The sequence below is a fragment of the Lissotriton vulgaris genome, chromosome 12 (assembly GCF_964263255.1).
Source record: "Lissotriton vulgaris chromosome 12, aLisVul1.2, whole genome shotgun sequence".
In the NCBI taxonomy this organism is placed as follows: Eukaryota; Metazoa; Chordata; class Amphibia; order Caudata; family Salamandridae; genus Lissotriton; species Lissotriton vulgaris.
In genome coordinates this window covers 113,356,592-113,370,076 of record NC_141700.1, presented here as the reverse complement: position 1 = coordinate 113,370,076, position 13,485 = coordinate 113,356,592, and the positions used below count along the sequence as shown (strand labels likewise).

Genomic DNA, 13,485 nt, shown 5'->3' with positions numbered 1-13,485 from the left:
GGGGGGGGGAGGGTAAATTGAAAAAGGTGGGATATCCGATTCAACAAAGGGGAGATCTACATCTAATGGCAGGGATTGATCTACCACCACTTCCGGACATGCCCATGTTCTCTGTAGACATCTCATTCTGTTTCGCTCTCTAAAACATACATTTGAAGAGCAGGAAATTGTGAAGGACAGGGAGTGCAGAGAGGGCTTTTCCGCACAGACTCCATTCTACATAGTGTTTCTTCGAGGTTGGGAGTGCCTTGCTAAATCATTTAGTAGGTCAGGAGCCTTGAGTAGAGTTGTACGAAATGGCCTCTGAATGTCATGACTACAGCATCAGTGGAGCAGTACAGTATGGGTCCAGGGGCCTACAATTCTAATGGACATTACATGTCACCTGCGCAGTTTAAATGTAGATGTGCAAACCTTCAAATAACGGAAAAAAATATGTTCGCGCCTGAATTAAACAAAGAGCAACGCGCAGATTCTTTTGGGGCGGTTTCACAGGTTACATTCATATATTCCAAAATAGTGAGAAGCACCAATAATGCTTTGGGTTTTTCATTAAAAAAAAAAATTGTGTATGACTTTTTTCACAACTGATCCTGGAAATACAGGCACAGGAATGAGGTAGGTTTCAATGATAAATATATTTCTGATATATAAAGCCAGTTCCTCGCGTACACACCGGAGACCAGGTTTCATGTGATCTATGAAAGAGAGCTCTGTATACCCATTTGTTCAGCATGTACCCACGCACACAAAGCACTCCATGACGGGCCCTGAATACCTCAACAACCACCTCTAGTTCTACACTCCCACCCACCACCTCGCCCTCACCACCGTCCCACGGATCCGCAGAACCACCGCCGGAGGAAGATCGTTCTCCTATCTGGCAGCCAAGACATGGAACTCCCTCCCCGCACACCTACGAATGGCACAGGACCATCTCACCTTCAGGAAACACCTCAAGACCTGGCTTTTCAAGCAGTAGCAGCACCCCCCCCCCCTTTTAGCACCTTGAGACCCTCACGGGTGAGTAGCACGCTCTATAAATATGCTGATTGATTGACTGTACCCAAGCACCCCCCCTCCTCCCACCCCACCACCATGTGGAATTCTAAATATGTTTGTGTGTAGTTCTGGTCTGAACAGTAGTCAACAAAACCTTACGTACATTAAGTGCAAAATGGCATTTGTGGTGTTGGCATCATTGGGATACCAAGGTTTTTGAAAGATTAATAGGACATGTTGATAAAGTCAGAGAGAACCTCAAACATTTGGAAACCAGTGGTATGTATAGAAGACTAAAGAGGAGCATTAGCATGCCAATCCAGGCTACCAGCCTTTACACAATTGAACTCAAACTTTGGTTAGAAACTGGCGTTTAGATTAATTTGTGACCTCAACTAATGGTTTTCAAAATCTGTAGTGTCATTCCCATGAAGACAGTCCCTAATGCTTTTTGTAAAGGGGGGGGGGTTCTCTTTTCACCGATATTATTTAATTTACGATTTATACATTACGGAGAATGTTTTTAGCATTTTGAAACTCTTTAAAAAAAATCATGTTTTTCTAAAAAAGGCTGTCTAATAACATACAATATTCAATTTGTAGGCCCGAAAGCTTGAAGGAATGGTAATGATGAAGGTAGCATATTATACACTAAACACAGGTCTTGGTAACTGGAGATACCATTTACAGACTTGTTGCCTGCCAAAAAAACATTCACACGGTGATGAAGCAGAAAGATAAAATCATACTGTATCGAAAATAAGAGCCCCTAAACTAGGCAGGTAGGTTGCACCAGGTTTTTTTATTTAGTAAATTTGGGAGTTTATTTTCGAACAACAAAACCGAGCATAGTAATTGGCAATAGCCTGTCCCCATTAATTGGTTTCTTGATATTTCAAGATCAGTGGCATCACAAGTGCCTGCCACAAGAACCGACTAGTCAGAAGAGACCACCTACCATTGCCACGACGAGGGGAACACCGCGCAGGAAAAGCCTCCACCGCCGAGAGTCATTTTACTTCTAAGAACCGCACCGCCGCTCCGGGAACCACAACACCCGGCAGGCCTCGCGGCGGCGCGTAGCTGACGTGTAGAGACAGCGCCGAGGGCGCCATAAAGGCGGACACAGCCCGGCAGAGCGGGGGAGACCACCTACCATTGCCACGACGAGGGGAACACCGCGCAGGAAAAGCTGCCACCACCGAGAGCCATTTTACTTCTAAGAACCGCGCCGCCGCTCCGGGAACCACAACACCCGGCAGGCCTCGCGGCGGCGCGTAGCTGACGTGTAGAGACAGCGCCGAGGGAGCCATAAAGGCGGACACAGCCCGGCAGAGCGGGGGAGACCACCTACCATTGCCACGACGAGGGGAACACCGCGCAGGAAAAGCCGCCAGCGCCGAGAGTCATTTTACTTCTAAGAACCGCGCCGCCGCTCCGGGAACCACAACACCCGGCAGGCCTCGCGGCGGCGCGTAGCTGACGTGTAGAGACAGCGCCGAGGGCGCCATAAAGGCGGACACAGCCCCGCGTCGCGAGACGCGAGCGGGACGCCCGGGGCTAAGCCCGGGCAAAGGGCGGGCCCTCTACAGCCCTCATCGACACGAGGAGGCAGGAGCAGGGCCATAATTCCTGCTTGAAGTCTGAAAGTCATTCCATCACCCAAGTAAGACTGCGCTGCATAAAAGTGGTATACTATTTTTCCAAGGAGTCTGTTTTCCTGTATTTAATCTACATGATGTCAAAAAAAGGCTCCACTCCCACACTAAATACTTTGGAAAACTATATGGTGCAAACTGTGAAAAAAATTAACTCACAGAGGAGAGAATCATTGGGTCTGAGTCAGTCACCGGATCTGCGTTGTTTGACTCCTACCCTACCATTACCATCTGATGATACTCCACCTTTGCAGACTCGTACGGAATCCAGTTTTAATTGTTCTACCATGCATGACATAGGTACTCAAAATGAAAATACTCTGCCTGGACCAGAGGTACCTATTGTGGACCCTGTTAATTATATAGACAGTGAGCTGGATCAAGATCTACATGTTTCTCTCTCAGAAGGAGATCAGTCCACTTCTGATAATGCTCCTCGGCCAGACGTCTCCAAGGCAAGAATTCAGCCAAAACGGGGAGGTTTAAGGTCAGGGACAAGGAGGAAGAGGGCGAACACTCCTAAGGTTAATTTGAAGGAAAATGGAGAGGGAAGAGCTAAGCCCAATGTTATTGCCGATGATGATTTGTTTGGTAGATTGGCTGAGCTGATTGAAAGCAAACTTAAAGTCATTGTGAAACCTTTAATTACCAAAATAGACAAAATTACAAACTGAGGTTAAAAAGTTAAATGGTCAGTTGAATAAAATAATGGAGGGGGTTGATAACGTTACCACGCTGGTAGCAAACTTGGATAATAACAGTGGAGAGCACGATGATCCGGAGGCTGAGGATACAGATGACTTACTACATAATAATCCCCCAATCCAGATTCCGGTATTTCCGGTATTGAATGCCAATGAAACAATTGGTAGAGGGCATGGTCCGTTAACAGTTGAGATTCCCCCTGGACAAACTCAATTAACTGACCCCCTACAATTTATAGTTGAAGCCTCACCTGTTGTCCTAGTATTAGCGAATGTGCCGCCCCTAGAAGCAGGCAAAGTAGAATCTCCATCCCCTATGTCTAACAAGGCATTGCAATGGCTCTCAAATAACATGAGGTTAGCTCCTGGGGGGGGGGGGGGCATCAGTTGGCTCAAGAGATTAAGACTGCTAAAAGGGTCCCTTGGTTAGGAAACCGTCCCAAAAAATTTAAAGGGGATTGTGTGGCAGTGAATTTCTCACATACTGGAGTTTTGCCAAACATCCTCACTAATTTACTCCCACCTCAACGCAGGCGGGGTTCTGTTGTCCCATTAACTTTAAAAAAAAATTATGGTGAACAACAGAATGTTACCTATCCAAAGACACCAGCCTTTGGTTGGGATAATAATTGGGATAACTGGGGATCAAACAATAGATGGGCCTATGATCAACATCGAAACATTGTTAACCATCTAGCTCCTCCAGTACATCAGAATCCTTTTGTGCAACCTCTCCACTTGTCCAACCGATATGCCCCCTTGTCCTCCTTGGATCAAAATGATTGACTCCTGTCTGAACCTATAAACCAAGAAGAGAACAATGTGCCGGATCTTAGAATACTCACTTGGAATATAGCGGGTACAAGGGCTAAAGTAGGCAATGTGGCATGGACAGATTTCATGATTAAGTTCGACATTATTGCATTGCAGGAAACCTGGGACATAAATAATAGTTTTTCTTTAGATGGCTATAGCTATTTCTGTATCCCCGCAGTGTCTAGCGCAGCCGGAAGAGCTAAGGGAGGACTTAAGCCTCTTCAAATTAGATATTAAAGGTTCTCTTAAGAAATGCGACTCAGGATCTGAGCATTGTTTAATTGTCGAACTTTCCTCAGTAGAATCTCCCAATATTTTATTTATAAATTTTTACAATTCCAATGCATCAGACTGTACATCATATAGTCTTGACAGATTGGATTATTTCTTGTCAGTCTATAGTGAATATGTTAATTCATTTGAAATCATTTTTTTGGGTGATTTTAATATACACCCTTGTTCACTAATGTGTGTTTGCGATGACTGAGAATGCCCTCCTAATTGTGCGCCTGTCCATCTTGAACACAACAAACAGGGGGATTGTTTAGAGAATTTTTTAGCAAGATGGAACTTATACGAATCAAATTGTGGGGAGGGAGGGATAGGGTCCCCACTTTCAAAGGAATTGACAATGGCTCCATTATTGATTATATTTTTATCTCTGCATGTTTTTTAGTTAAGGTTTTAATGTATAAAACTGTGGTTTCTGCTTTCAGCGATCACAATCCTGTTTCCCTGGACCTGGTAACTTCTGATCTTATAGGGCGAAAACAGGGTCCCCGTAATAATAGCAAACAAGTACTCAAAGTTAAGGACCAGGGTCGTACACTGAAATGGGACAGCATAATCCCGGAACCTTTCGTACAAGAAGTACTTTCTGAGGCCGAGGAAGAGGTCGGCGTGTGCCTTTCCAGTGTGTCCAATGACAGGGAGGTGATATTAGCATTTGGTAGTATATGCAGTAAAATAAACTGTAGGCTTTCTGTGATTTCTAAACCTAAGTTGATGCCTTTTAAAAGATGGTTTGATCACAGATGTTCAAAAACACATTCTGCGTTACTTAATGCTTTAAAAGCTGTTCCGAAAAATCGTGAACTTATCACTAGAAGTAGAGCCCTATATAAAAAGGCCATAGCAGATAGGAAAAAACAGATTAAAGATGAAGCATGGATACAACTCTCAGATCCAGCAATATTAAAAAACAGTGGATATTTTTGGAAGATAGTCAACCGACCCCTATTTACAGGGGAGGAAAATTCCCCCCTCGAAACTAACATTTCTGATGAAGGGTGGATTAAACATTTCAGTAATATCTATTCAGGTCATATTAATGAAGAATCTAGGGTGCAGGAGACTGATGTTAACATCACTGGGAACCAATTGCGCTTTGAAGTAAAGGAAGTACTACTGGCTATAGACTGTACCCTGAAGAAAAAGGCACCAGGACCCGATGGTGTTCCTGCAGATGCCTTTAAATGCTTCCCTAATTTCTGGTCAAGATTACTCTGCAGGGTCTTTAATGCCTTAAACCATGATAACATTCCCGAATCATGGAAAACATCTATAATCATACCCGTATTCAAAAAGGGAAATAGGCAGGATCCTGCATGTTATCGACCAATTTCTTTGATTGATTCTTCAGTCAAGATCTTAGGGAGAGTTATTTTAGCTAAATTAAATGATTGGGTTACAGAGACTAGCATTTAAAAAAATGTGCAATATGGTTTCAGACCAAAGAGAAGTACCCTGGACCAATGTCTCAATCTCCATTTGCTGATAGAGAAATACACTAGGGCCAAGGAGGGGTCCATGTACCTAGGTTTCATGGACCTCTCCTCTGCTTTTGATTTAGTCAATAGATCAAAGCTATGGTCAAAATTACTTGAAATGGGCCTGGATAGGACAATAGTTAATTTATTGGCTGACCTGCACTCTGGCCTCACAGCAAAAATTAGAGTTTCCTCGAGTGGAAGGTGTACCGATGCGTTTGCTTCTAAAAAAGGAGTAAGGCAGGGATGTATATTGGCACCACTGCTTTTTACGTTATATGTGAATGCCCTGGAGCCGGCGCTTAGGGGAGTGACCCGCGACATTCCGCGTGCAGGGGATCAGGAGATTCCTGTTCTCCTTTACGCGGATGACGCGGTCCTTCTTGCGCGTACTGGGGTGGGGCTGCAACGTCTCCTTGATACCTTTGAATCTTTTATGGGTTCACTTGACTTGAAAATAAATGCTAAAAAATCTCAGGTCATGCTTATGGGCAAGGCAGCTAGGAGACCTTTTCACAAAAATTTTCTTTGCGGACAGGAAAAGCTTGTCCGCGTAACTTCCTTCCCCTATTTAGGGATCACCTTTGACGAGAAGGGTAACTGGGGTCCCCACGTTAATAATAGAGCAATTATGCTGGCCAGGACATCTGCAGCCCTCCAGGGGTTTTCTAAAAAACTTGGGGGTAGGCCCATTGCAGCTGTTATCAAAATCTATAAGGACAAATGCATCTCAGTGGCCTCATATGGTGGCTCGTTATGGGGTTATAGGGGAGTGGAATCTTTACAGACAATGGAAAACAAATTTTTTAGATCTGTTCTTGGCGTACCACAGTCAACACCGTCTTACACTGTCCATATGGAATTAGGGGAAGGCTACATTACAGACCTGATTAAAACAGCACCTTTAGTTGCTTGGCTGAGAATGTGGCTCAATAAAGAAATTCCTCTAAACCATATTATAATGAGAGACTGTCTGTCTCTGGACAAAGTTAACAATATTAGGTGGTTGACCTATATTAAGGAAACCTTTTTTAGGTTGGGGAGGCCTGAGCTTTATACTGTATGAGATTCCATAACATCTAAAGATATTGCTTCCACAAAACACGCAATGAAGGAGCTCCTATCCCTGGAGAGGGAAGAACTTGAATTGAAAAAACCTTGTGTTAGGGCCAGTTTAATGTTGTCAATACCTAATGACCTAGAGCGTTACCTAAATATAGTGACCCATCCTTACCACAGGTTTATTTTAACTCGTTTTCGTTTTAATTTGATACATTTTAACCTTGGATTTTATCCTGTTTGGAGTACCCCAGATAGGGCTCCACCATGTCCCTGTGATCAGGTCTCTGAACAAGACACTATGCATTTTGTAATGTTTTGTAGTTACTATACTGATGCACGGAGAAAGTTCCTTGTGCCCATACTTAGGGAAGTTGGATTTATTTTGGTCAAACCTGCTCTTATTTATTTACAACTGTTACAGACTCCCAGGATTATGTTTCATGTGGCTAGTTTTCTGGTGAGAGCTATTAGGAGCAGGAATATTAGATAAAAAAATATGTCTACCTCCCTCTGTAGCACTGATTGTGCACTTTAATTAGGCTTTTGTAATCATATCTGGACTGGACATTTAAAATGTTATTGTAGCAGGGACATTTGGTATTAGTAACGTTTATCTTGCCGGGGAATTCCTAGTACTTTTTAAATAGTCTTTTAATACTCGTTTGCACACTAGCACCTTGCACTTTATACACTTTTTATGTGTTATGAATTGTAATATGGTATATGATGATTTTTATCTTGTTGTATTTTTAAACTGTTTTTTTATCTATTACTTTTTTTGCATTGCTTATAATATAATGTAAATTGTTTTTTGCCATTGCCTTTGTATGATATTAAGTTATCTCTAATAAAAGAGAGAGGGACCCCAAAACCAAAGGGATAGGGTTCCACAATTGACACAAGTCAAAGAAAAGATTCCCTTTGGGCAAATAGACATAAATACATAGATACTAACAAACAGTGATCAAACAAATACCAACCATAAAACAAGGAAGCAATGAAAATAGGTAGAAACTGCAAAACATGTGAAAACACTCTAATCAATTAAGGAATTAAAAATAATTTATTAACATACATTACATAAGTTAAAAACTAAAAATCGGGAAACATATACAGGATGAAACAATAAAATCAACATTCCAATAAAAAGGAGCTTTAGGGAAAAAGGACTAAACTCAAACACTAAACAGTTATTTTGAATTTCCCTCAATTAATCATCCCAGATTGACTCCTTGCATCGACGCGTTTCGGCGGAGCGTTCAGATAGAACCCGCCTTCATCAGGAAAATGTGCATAAATGTTTCCCAAAACTTCTCAAGTAAACAAAAGGATACCGCAGTGTATCGTAATGGGGTATGTTGCCTCCTTATCGTTAGCTAGATATATTCGTCCAGCGAAATATCTTCTTTTAAAAACATAAAGTTCTGCTTAAAAATGGTAGCGAGAGCCTCTATTCTTGCTTCTCAAATATAGGCACAACCAGCATGATGGCTGGAAGAAAGATTAAAAGGCGCCGCATCCAATACACGCGGTATTCGCGCGGTCCGATGCGTCCCGCGCGAATATCTCCTCGTACGAGGAGATATTCGCGCGGGACGCATCGGACCGACTTTCATAAGGGTCAACACGGAGGTATTCCCTCGTGTCGGGTTGAGGGTATTTTATTTGCATCCTGATTCCCCGGAAACCCGTTTACGCTCACACTGCAGAGTGAAAATCGCCATTTACTTCAGAGCTACCGCGTGTATTGGATGCGGCGCCTTTTAATCTTTCTTCCAGCCATCATGCTGGTTGTGCCTATATTTGAGAAGCAAGAATAGAGGCTCTCGCTACCATTTTTAAGCAGAACTTTATGTTTTTAAAAGAAGATATTTCGCTGGACGAATATATCTAGCTAACGATAAGGAGGCAACATACCCCATTACGATACACTGCGGTATCCTTTTGTTTACTTGAGAAGTTTTGGGAAACATTTATGCACATTTTCCTGATGAAGGCGGGTTCTATCTGAACGCTCCGCCGAAACGCGTCGATGCAAGGAGTCAATCTGGGATGATTAATTGAGGGAAATTCAAAATAACTGTTTAGTGTTTGAGTTTAGTCCTTTTTCCCTAAAGCTCCTTTTTATTGGAATGTTGATTTTATTGTTTCATCCTGTATATGTTTCCCGATTTTTAGTTTTTAACTTATGTAATGTATGTTAATAAATTATTTTTAATTCCTTAATTGATTAGAGTGTTTTCACATGTTTTGCAGTTTCTACCTATTTTCATTGCTTCCTTGTTTTATGGTTGGTATTTGTTTGATCACTGTTTGTTAGTATCTATGTATTTATGTCTATTTGCCCAAAGGGAATCTTTTCTTTGACTTGTGATATTAAGTTATCGCAATAAAGTATTTTGACTGACTGACTGTTTCGACTTACAGAATTACTAGCCACAACAGAGAATAACAAGCATACCCATAATCTGAAATTATCAAATGTAAAGTCTTCCAAAGCTAGCTAGCAAAATATACCAACCATCTACCAGTCCATTAGGACACAAAACGAGAGAGGAAGTGCGAGTGGGAGGTAGCATTGGGTAAGATGGTCCACCCCCCCACAGATAATTACAGTCGGAATCAGCTCAGAGAGAAGATTAAGTGCTCACATCCTGGTCAGAGCCTAGCAACAAGCACTACCAGGTCAGACACATCAAACTCATCATTGCTTCTCCTACAAACTCCAGCTAATGGTCATAATTATTATTTTTTTAAATTTATAAAACAATGCAACAGTACGACACCAAAATGCCCACTAGAACCACCACAGAATTGATACACTGGGTGTTTTTTATCTGGCTGATAGCAGCTCCTCTGGACTATAGAAGAACTTCACATCCACATGTAATGGAACACCACAGAAACTAATTCAGGGTTTATCTTGATATAATATGCATTATCCTAAAAATGCTTTTTCTTACAGGTCTTCTAAACTAAGATTTCAGAATAGCAACAACCCAAGCAAAAATGCATACAAATCATTACTTACCAAGATATGCCATCAACTCCTCAGATGTGATGACTTCCTTCTGTGGTGGTAATTTCACCTGAAACCAGAGAGGTACATTTCAAGTGTGTATTTTTTTTTATAAAGCACCTCATAATGTGGTGTTCGTATCTGTAGGCGCGCATAAATCAACTCAACACTTTTTTTTTTCACCAAGTGACCTTCCCCCAAAAAAATCAAGGTCAACTACTAAAGATTATGAGGTTTCTATTCAGAACTTGCAACTAAACAGCAGCTCATGCTGCTGTTCACCAGTATGTAAAGGTCAAGAGGGCCGCAAGTGGCCCCCGGGCCATACTTTGAGTGTCATTGGTTTAGAGATACCTACTGCGCCCGCATAGTCTGATGGGCAAAATGTGTAGTCAAAAGAGAATGTTGTGGTGGAATGTAGTTAGATGTAGGGCCTAAAATCGATGTGAGGTCAAATAAGTGAGTTGCTAAAGCCAGGGTCAGAGGACAACAGATTGCTGCGGTCAGGAACAAGGGGGCAGCAGTGATGGAACTGGGGTCAGGGAAAGGGAGGAAAAAGATTTGTTGAAGCTGCAGCCACGTCAGAGGGTACAATATATATGAAGCGGACAGATTTAGCTACAGATAGTGTGAGGTGAAAGGCCTGTTTGAGATATGACCCTAGAGGAAGCGGAAGGCCCAACAGACCTGGAGACCAAAGAGTGAAAACAGACTGACAAAGCTGCTGACAGGGTAGAGAAGGGCTGACTAGAAGTTGCAGTCATGGTGTCTGACCTAGAAGTAGAATCAGGAGAGTTTGATGGAAAAAAAGAAAAGGGAGGAGAAGGAGGAAGACTGATTGAACCTATATTAAGAGCAGGAGTCATCTGGGTTGAAGCAGTGGTCAATGGAGAATAGTGTTGGAGCTGGGTTCAGAAGAGAAGGAGTCAGGGGGGGCTAGAGCTCTGCTGAGAGTAAAAAGATGTATGGGCTGTGACTGGAGAAGTAGATGTCTAGGGTTGCAGCTGCAGTAAGAAAAAGGAGGAGGAAAATTCTGAGCAGGGTTAGAGAACAACATGTCTACGGTAGAGCTGTGGCCAGAAGAGATGGGACTTGTGCTTAGAGGGGGCGAATGTGGGCTGGAGCTCTGTTCAGAGGAAGGAATCTGGTTTGTAATGTTGGTCAGTGAATGGTTTTCTTGAGATATTGAAGGTATAGCCAGATATAGGGGTCTGGTCTAGAAGGTGGTCAGGGGAGGTGAGTGGATCGATCATTATAGTGGATCTATGATCTAGCATTTGTCAATTTTCTGCACGCCAAACCATGTACGCAAGTCTAACTACCGAACTGGTGCAATGCACATTTCTATGGACAGTATGGTCTCAGTATCACAATTTAAAAGCAGTTTCACAAGGAATTACATCTTTTCTATAACATTTACACCTGGGCACAATACTGGTTCACAAATTGAATCAAATATCATGTCATCTGCAAGTGTACGTGACACCTAGTGAAAGAGGATACAGCTTGGTGCCTACCTTCCAACGCAAGAAGAGGATGTTCATGATGGCCAGCAGAGGGCAAGGGCCATTCTCACTTTGGGTAATAATGGGTGTTCGCTCCCCTTTCCAGTTGATCCACTTCACAAAGTAGTAATCGGTCTCTGGTTCGTTCCCTGGAGATCTGGAAGCAGTGGCATCGGAGGCCTCGTGGGGTGCGCATGCACCAACACCAGAAGAAATACTTTGTGGCGAGGGTAGTGAAACGTCTACTTCAGTACAAATCTTTGCTAATTGCTCATCTTCCTTAGCTGTCTCAAATTCTCCCTGCTGCAGGTATCCGGCCTCCTGTATGGCCTCAGCACCAGATACCGAGCTAGAGCACAGAGACTCGGCCCTAGACTCACAATCTGTCTCTGAATTCCTAAGACAGGAAGACTCCTCTGTTCTGGTGTTTTCCTGCTCTTCCATTAGGCTCTCAGAATTCAACACTGATGACAGCTTTCCACTTTTTACTGGGCTGCATTCAGCTTTGACCAGCGTCTCTTGGTTAGCATGTGGCTGGTCACCATCTCCAGCGACAAAGGCATTTTTTGCAGGACCCACAGAGATCTGGGGGTCATCAGGATTAGGGGACTCCATGCCTTCGCCATCCCCATGCTCCCTCGTTGGACACTCCATTTGTCAGAGTGAGAGGCAGCGCCTTCACTAGTCCGTTAAAAAATAAATTACAAAAACAATAAGCAAAATAAAGGAGAATAAAATACTTTCAATCCCAGCTTGTTTTCTGGTGACTGAAGGCCTAAAGTGCCTTAATCATACACAGTCCACGTGTTGGCAGTAGATACTGAGAGCCCACAGTTTCACCTCTGCTGAACTTGGCCTTTAAGTACACCGTTCAAATTGTTAGCCATAACAAATAGGCTTGTCCTCTAAAGCTTTCCAAGGCAACTGAATTCATGACAAAAAAAGAAACACACAGGCCCTCTGTCTCCAGACTCAAAAAAAGCATTAAGTCAGATCAATAACGAAAATGATGGTCACATTCCCTTCTTAGGATCGACATATAAGCCAGAGCAATTAAAATACTGCTAAAAATAAAATAAAACAACACACAAACACACCTTTCACGCAAGAACCCTGATAGTAATTCTAGTTTTACTGGCTGGGGAAAAATATCAGAGGGGCACTTGGATATTTTCTGTAACCAGTTGAATGATTGTCCAGAAGCTTAAGAACTGGAATTTAAGAGTACTGTGCTTTTCCTGTATGCCGGTTTTGCCCTGAGTCAGGAATTTTTGGGAGCTGGGTTTCGTAGGCACTTGAGTCCTGAAGGGTAAGATGACAAAGCCTCTTCTTTGTATTTGGTCCGGTGGTTGTTCCAAAGCCTTGTAAAGCCTATCATTGATTTAATTCTTTCGAGCTTGATCTCTAGAATAGCTTATAGGATACGTCAGTTGCATGGATGGCACCTGGCATCGCATATTAACGATAATACAAAAATCTCCACTAAGAAATTAGAACGGGCTTCAAAATGGAGAATCTGAAACAACTGTGCAAAGAAGATCAAAAAGGCTGGCTCTGTCAAGCTATTAAGAAATAGTAACATAAAATATACTTTAAAATAATCTATTAACACTAAAGCTAGTTAAAGGGTTCTTTAAAAATATTTTTTTGTGGGTTTTCTCTTGTGCCACTTGGTCGTTTGATCAGAGGTTCAGCGTTTGTCTCATTGTACTTTTCTATTTAAACGTCTCCACAAAGATCATAGGTCTTGGGACTGAACTGATAGAGCTGCCTAGTCCATTGCGTTGTCTTCCTTTGCCCAATTCTCTTGGTAACGATAGACGGCTTGGGTCTGGTTTCAGCTGAGTGGGTCCCACTTTGTCACCTGCCAGAGGACACTACCTCTTTCAAACTCCGATGCATTTCTGAGCCGACAGTGAAGCCAAACTGCAACGAAAGAAAACAGAACAC

General features: G+C 42.6%; 1 protein-coding gene and 1 non-coding gene across 3 annotated transcripts in view; both read right to left on the bottom strand.

Annotated features, from left to right (window-relative positions):
• The window catches only part of MINDY1 (MINDY lysine 48 deubiquitinase 1), a 77,373-nt gene that overhangs the window by 46,967 nt on the left and 16,921 nt on the right, over positions 1–13,485 (bottom strand). For both annotated transcript variants that reach the window (XM_086947447.1, XM_086947446.1), the window contains 2 exons: positions 11,548–13,461; positions 10,043–10,100 (listed from right to left, as the gene is read on the bottom strand). In XM_086947447.1, the coding sequence (XP_086803573.1) occupies positions 10,043–10,100; positions 11,548–12,189 (700 nt within the window). In that variant the 5' untranslated portion in view covers positions 12,190–13,461. The remainder of the gene's footprint in view (positions 1–10,042; positions 10,101–11,547; positions 13,462–13,485) is intronic.
• On the bottom strand, positions 9,635–9,724 carry LOC147673566 (Z30 small nucleolar RNA). The gene has a single exon (XR_015302994.1). It is a non-coding gene; the product is annotated as a Z30 small nucleolar RNA (small nucleolar RNA).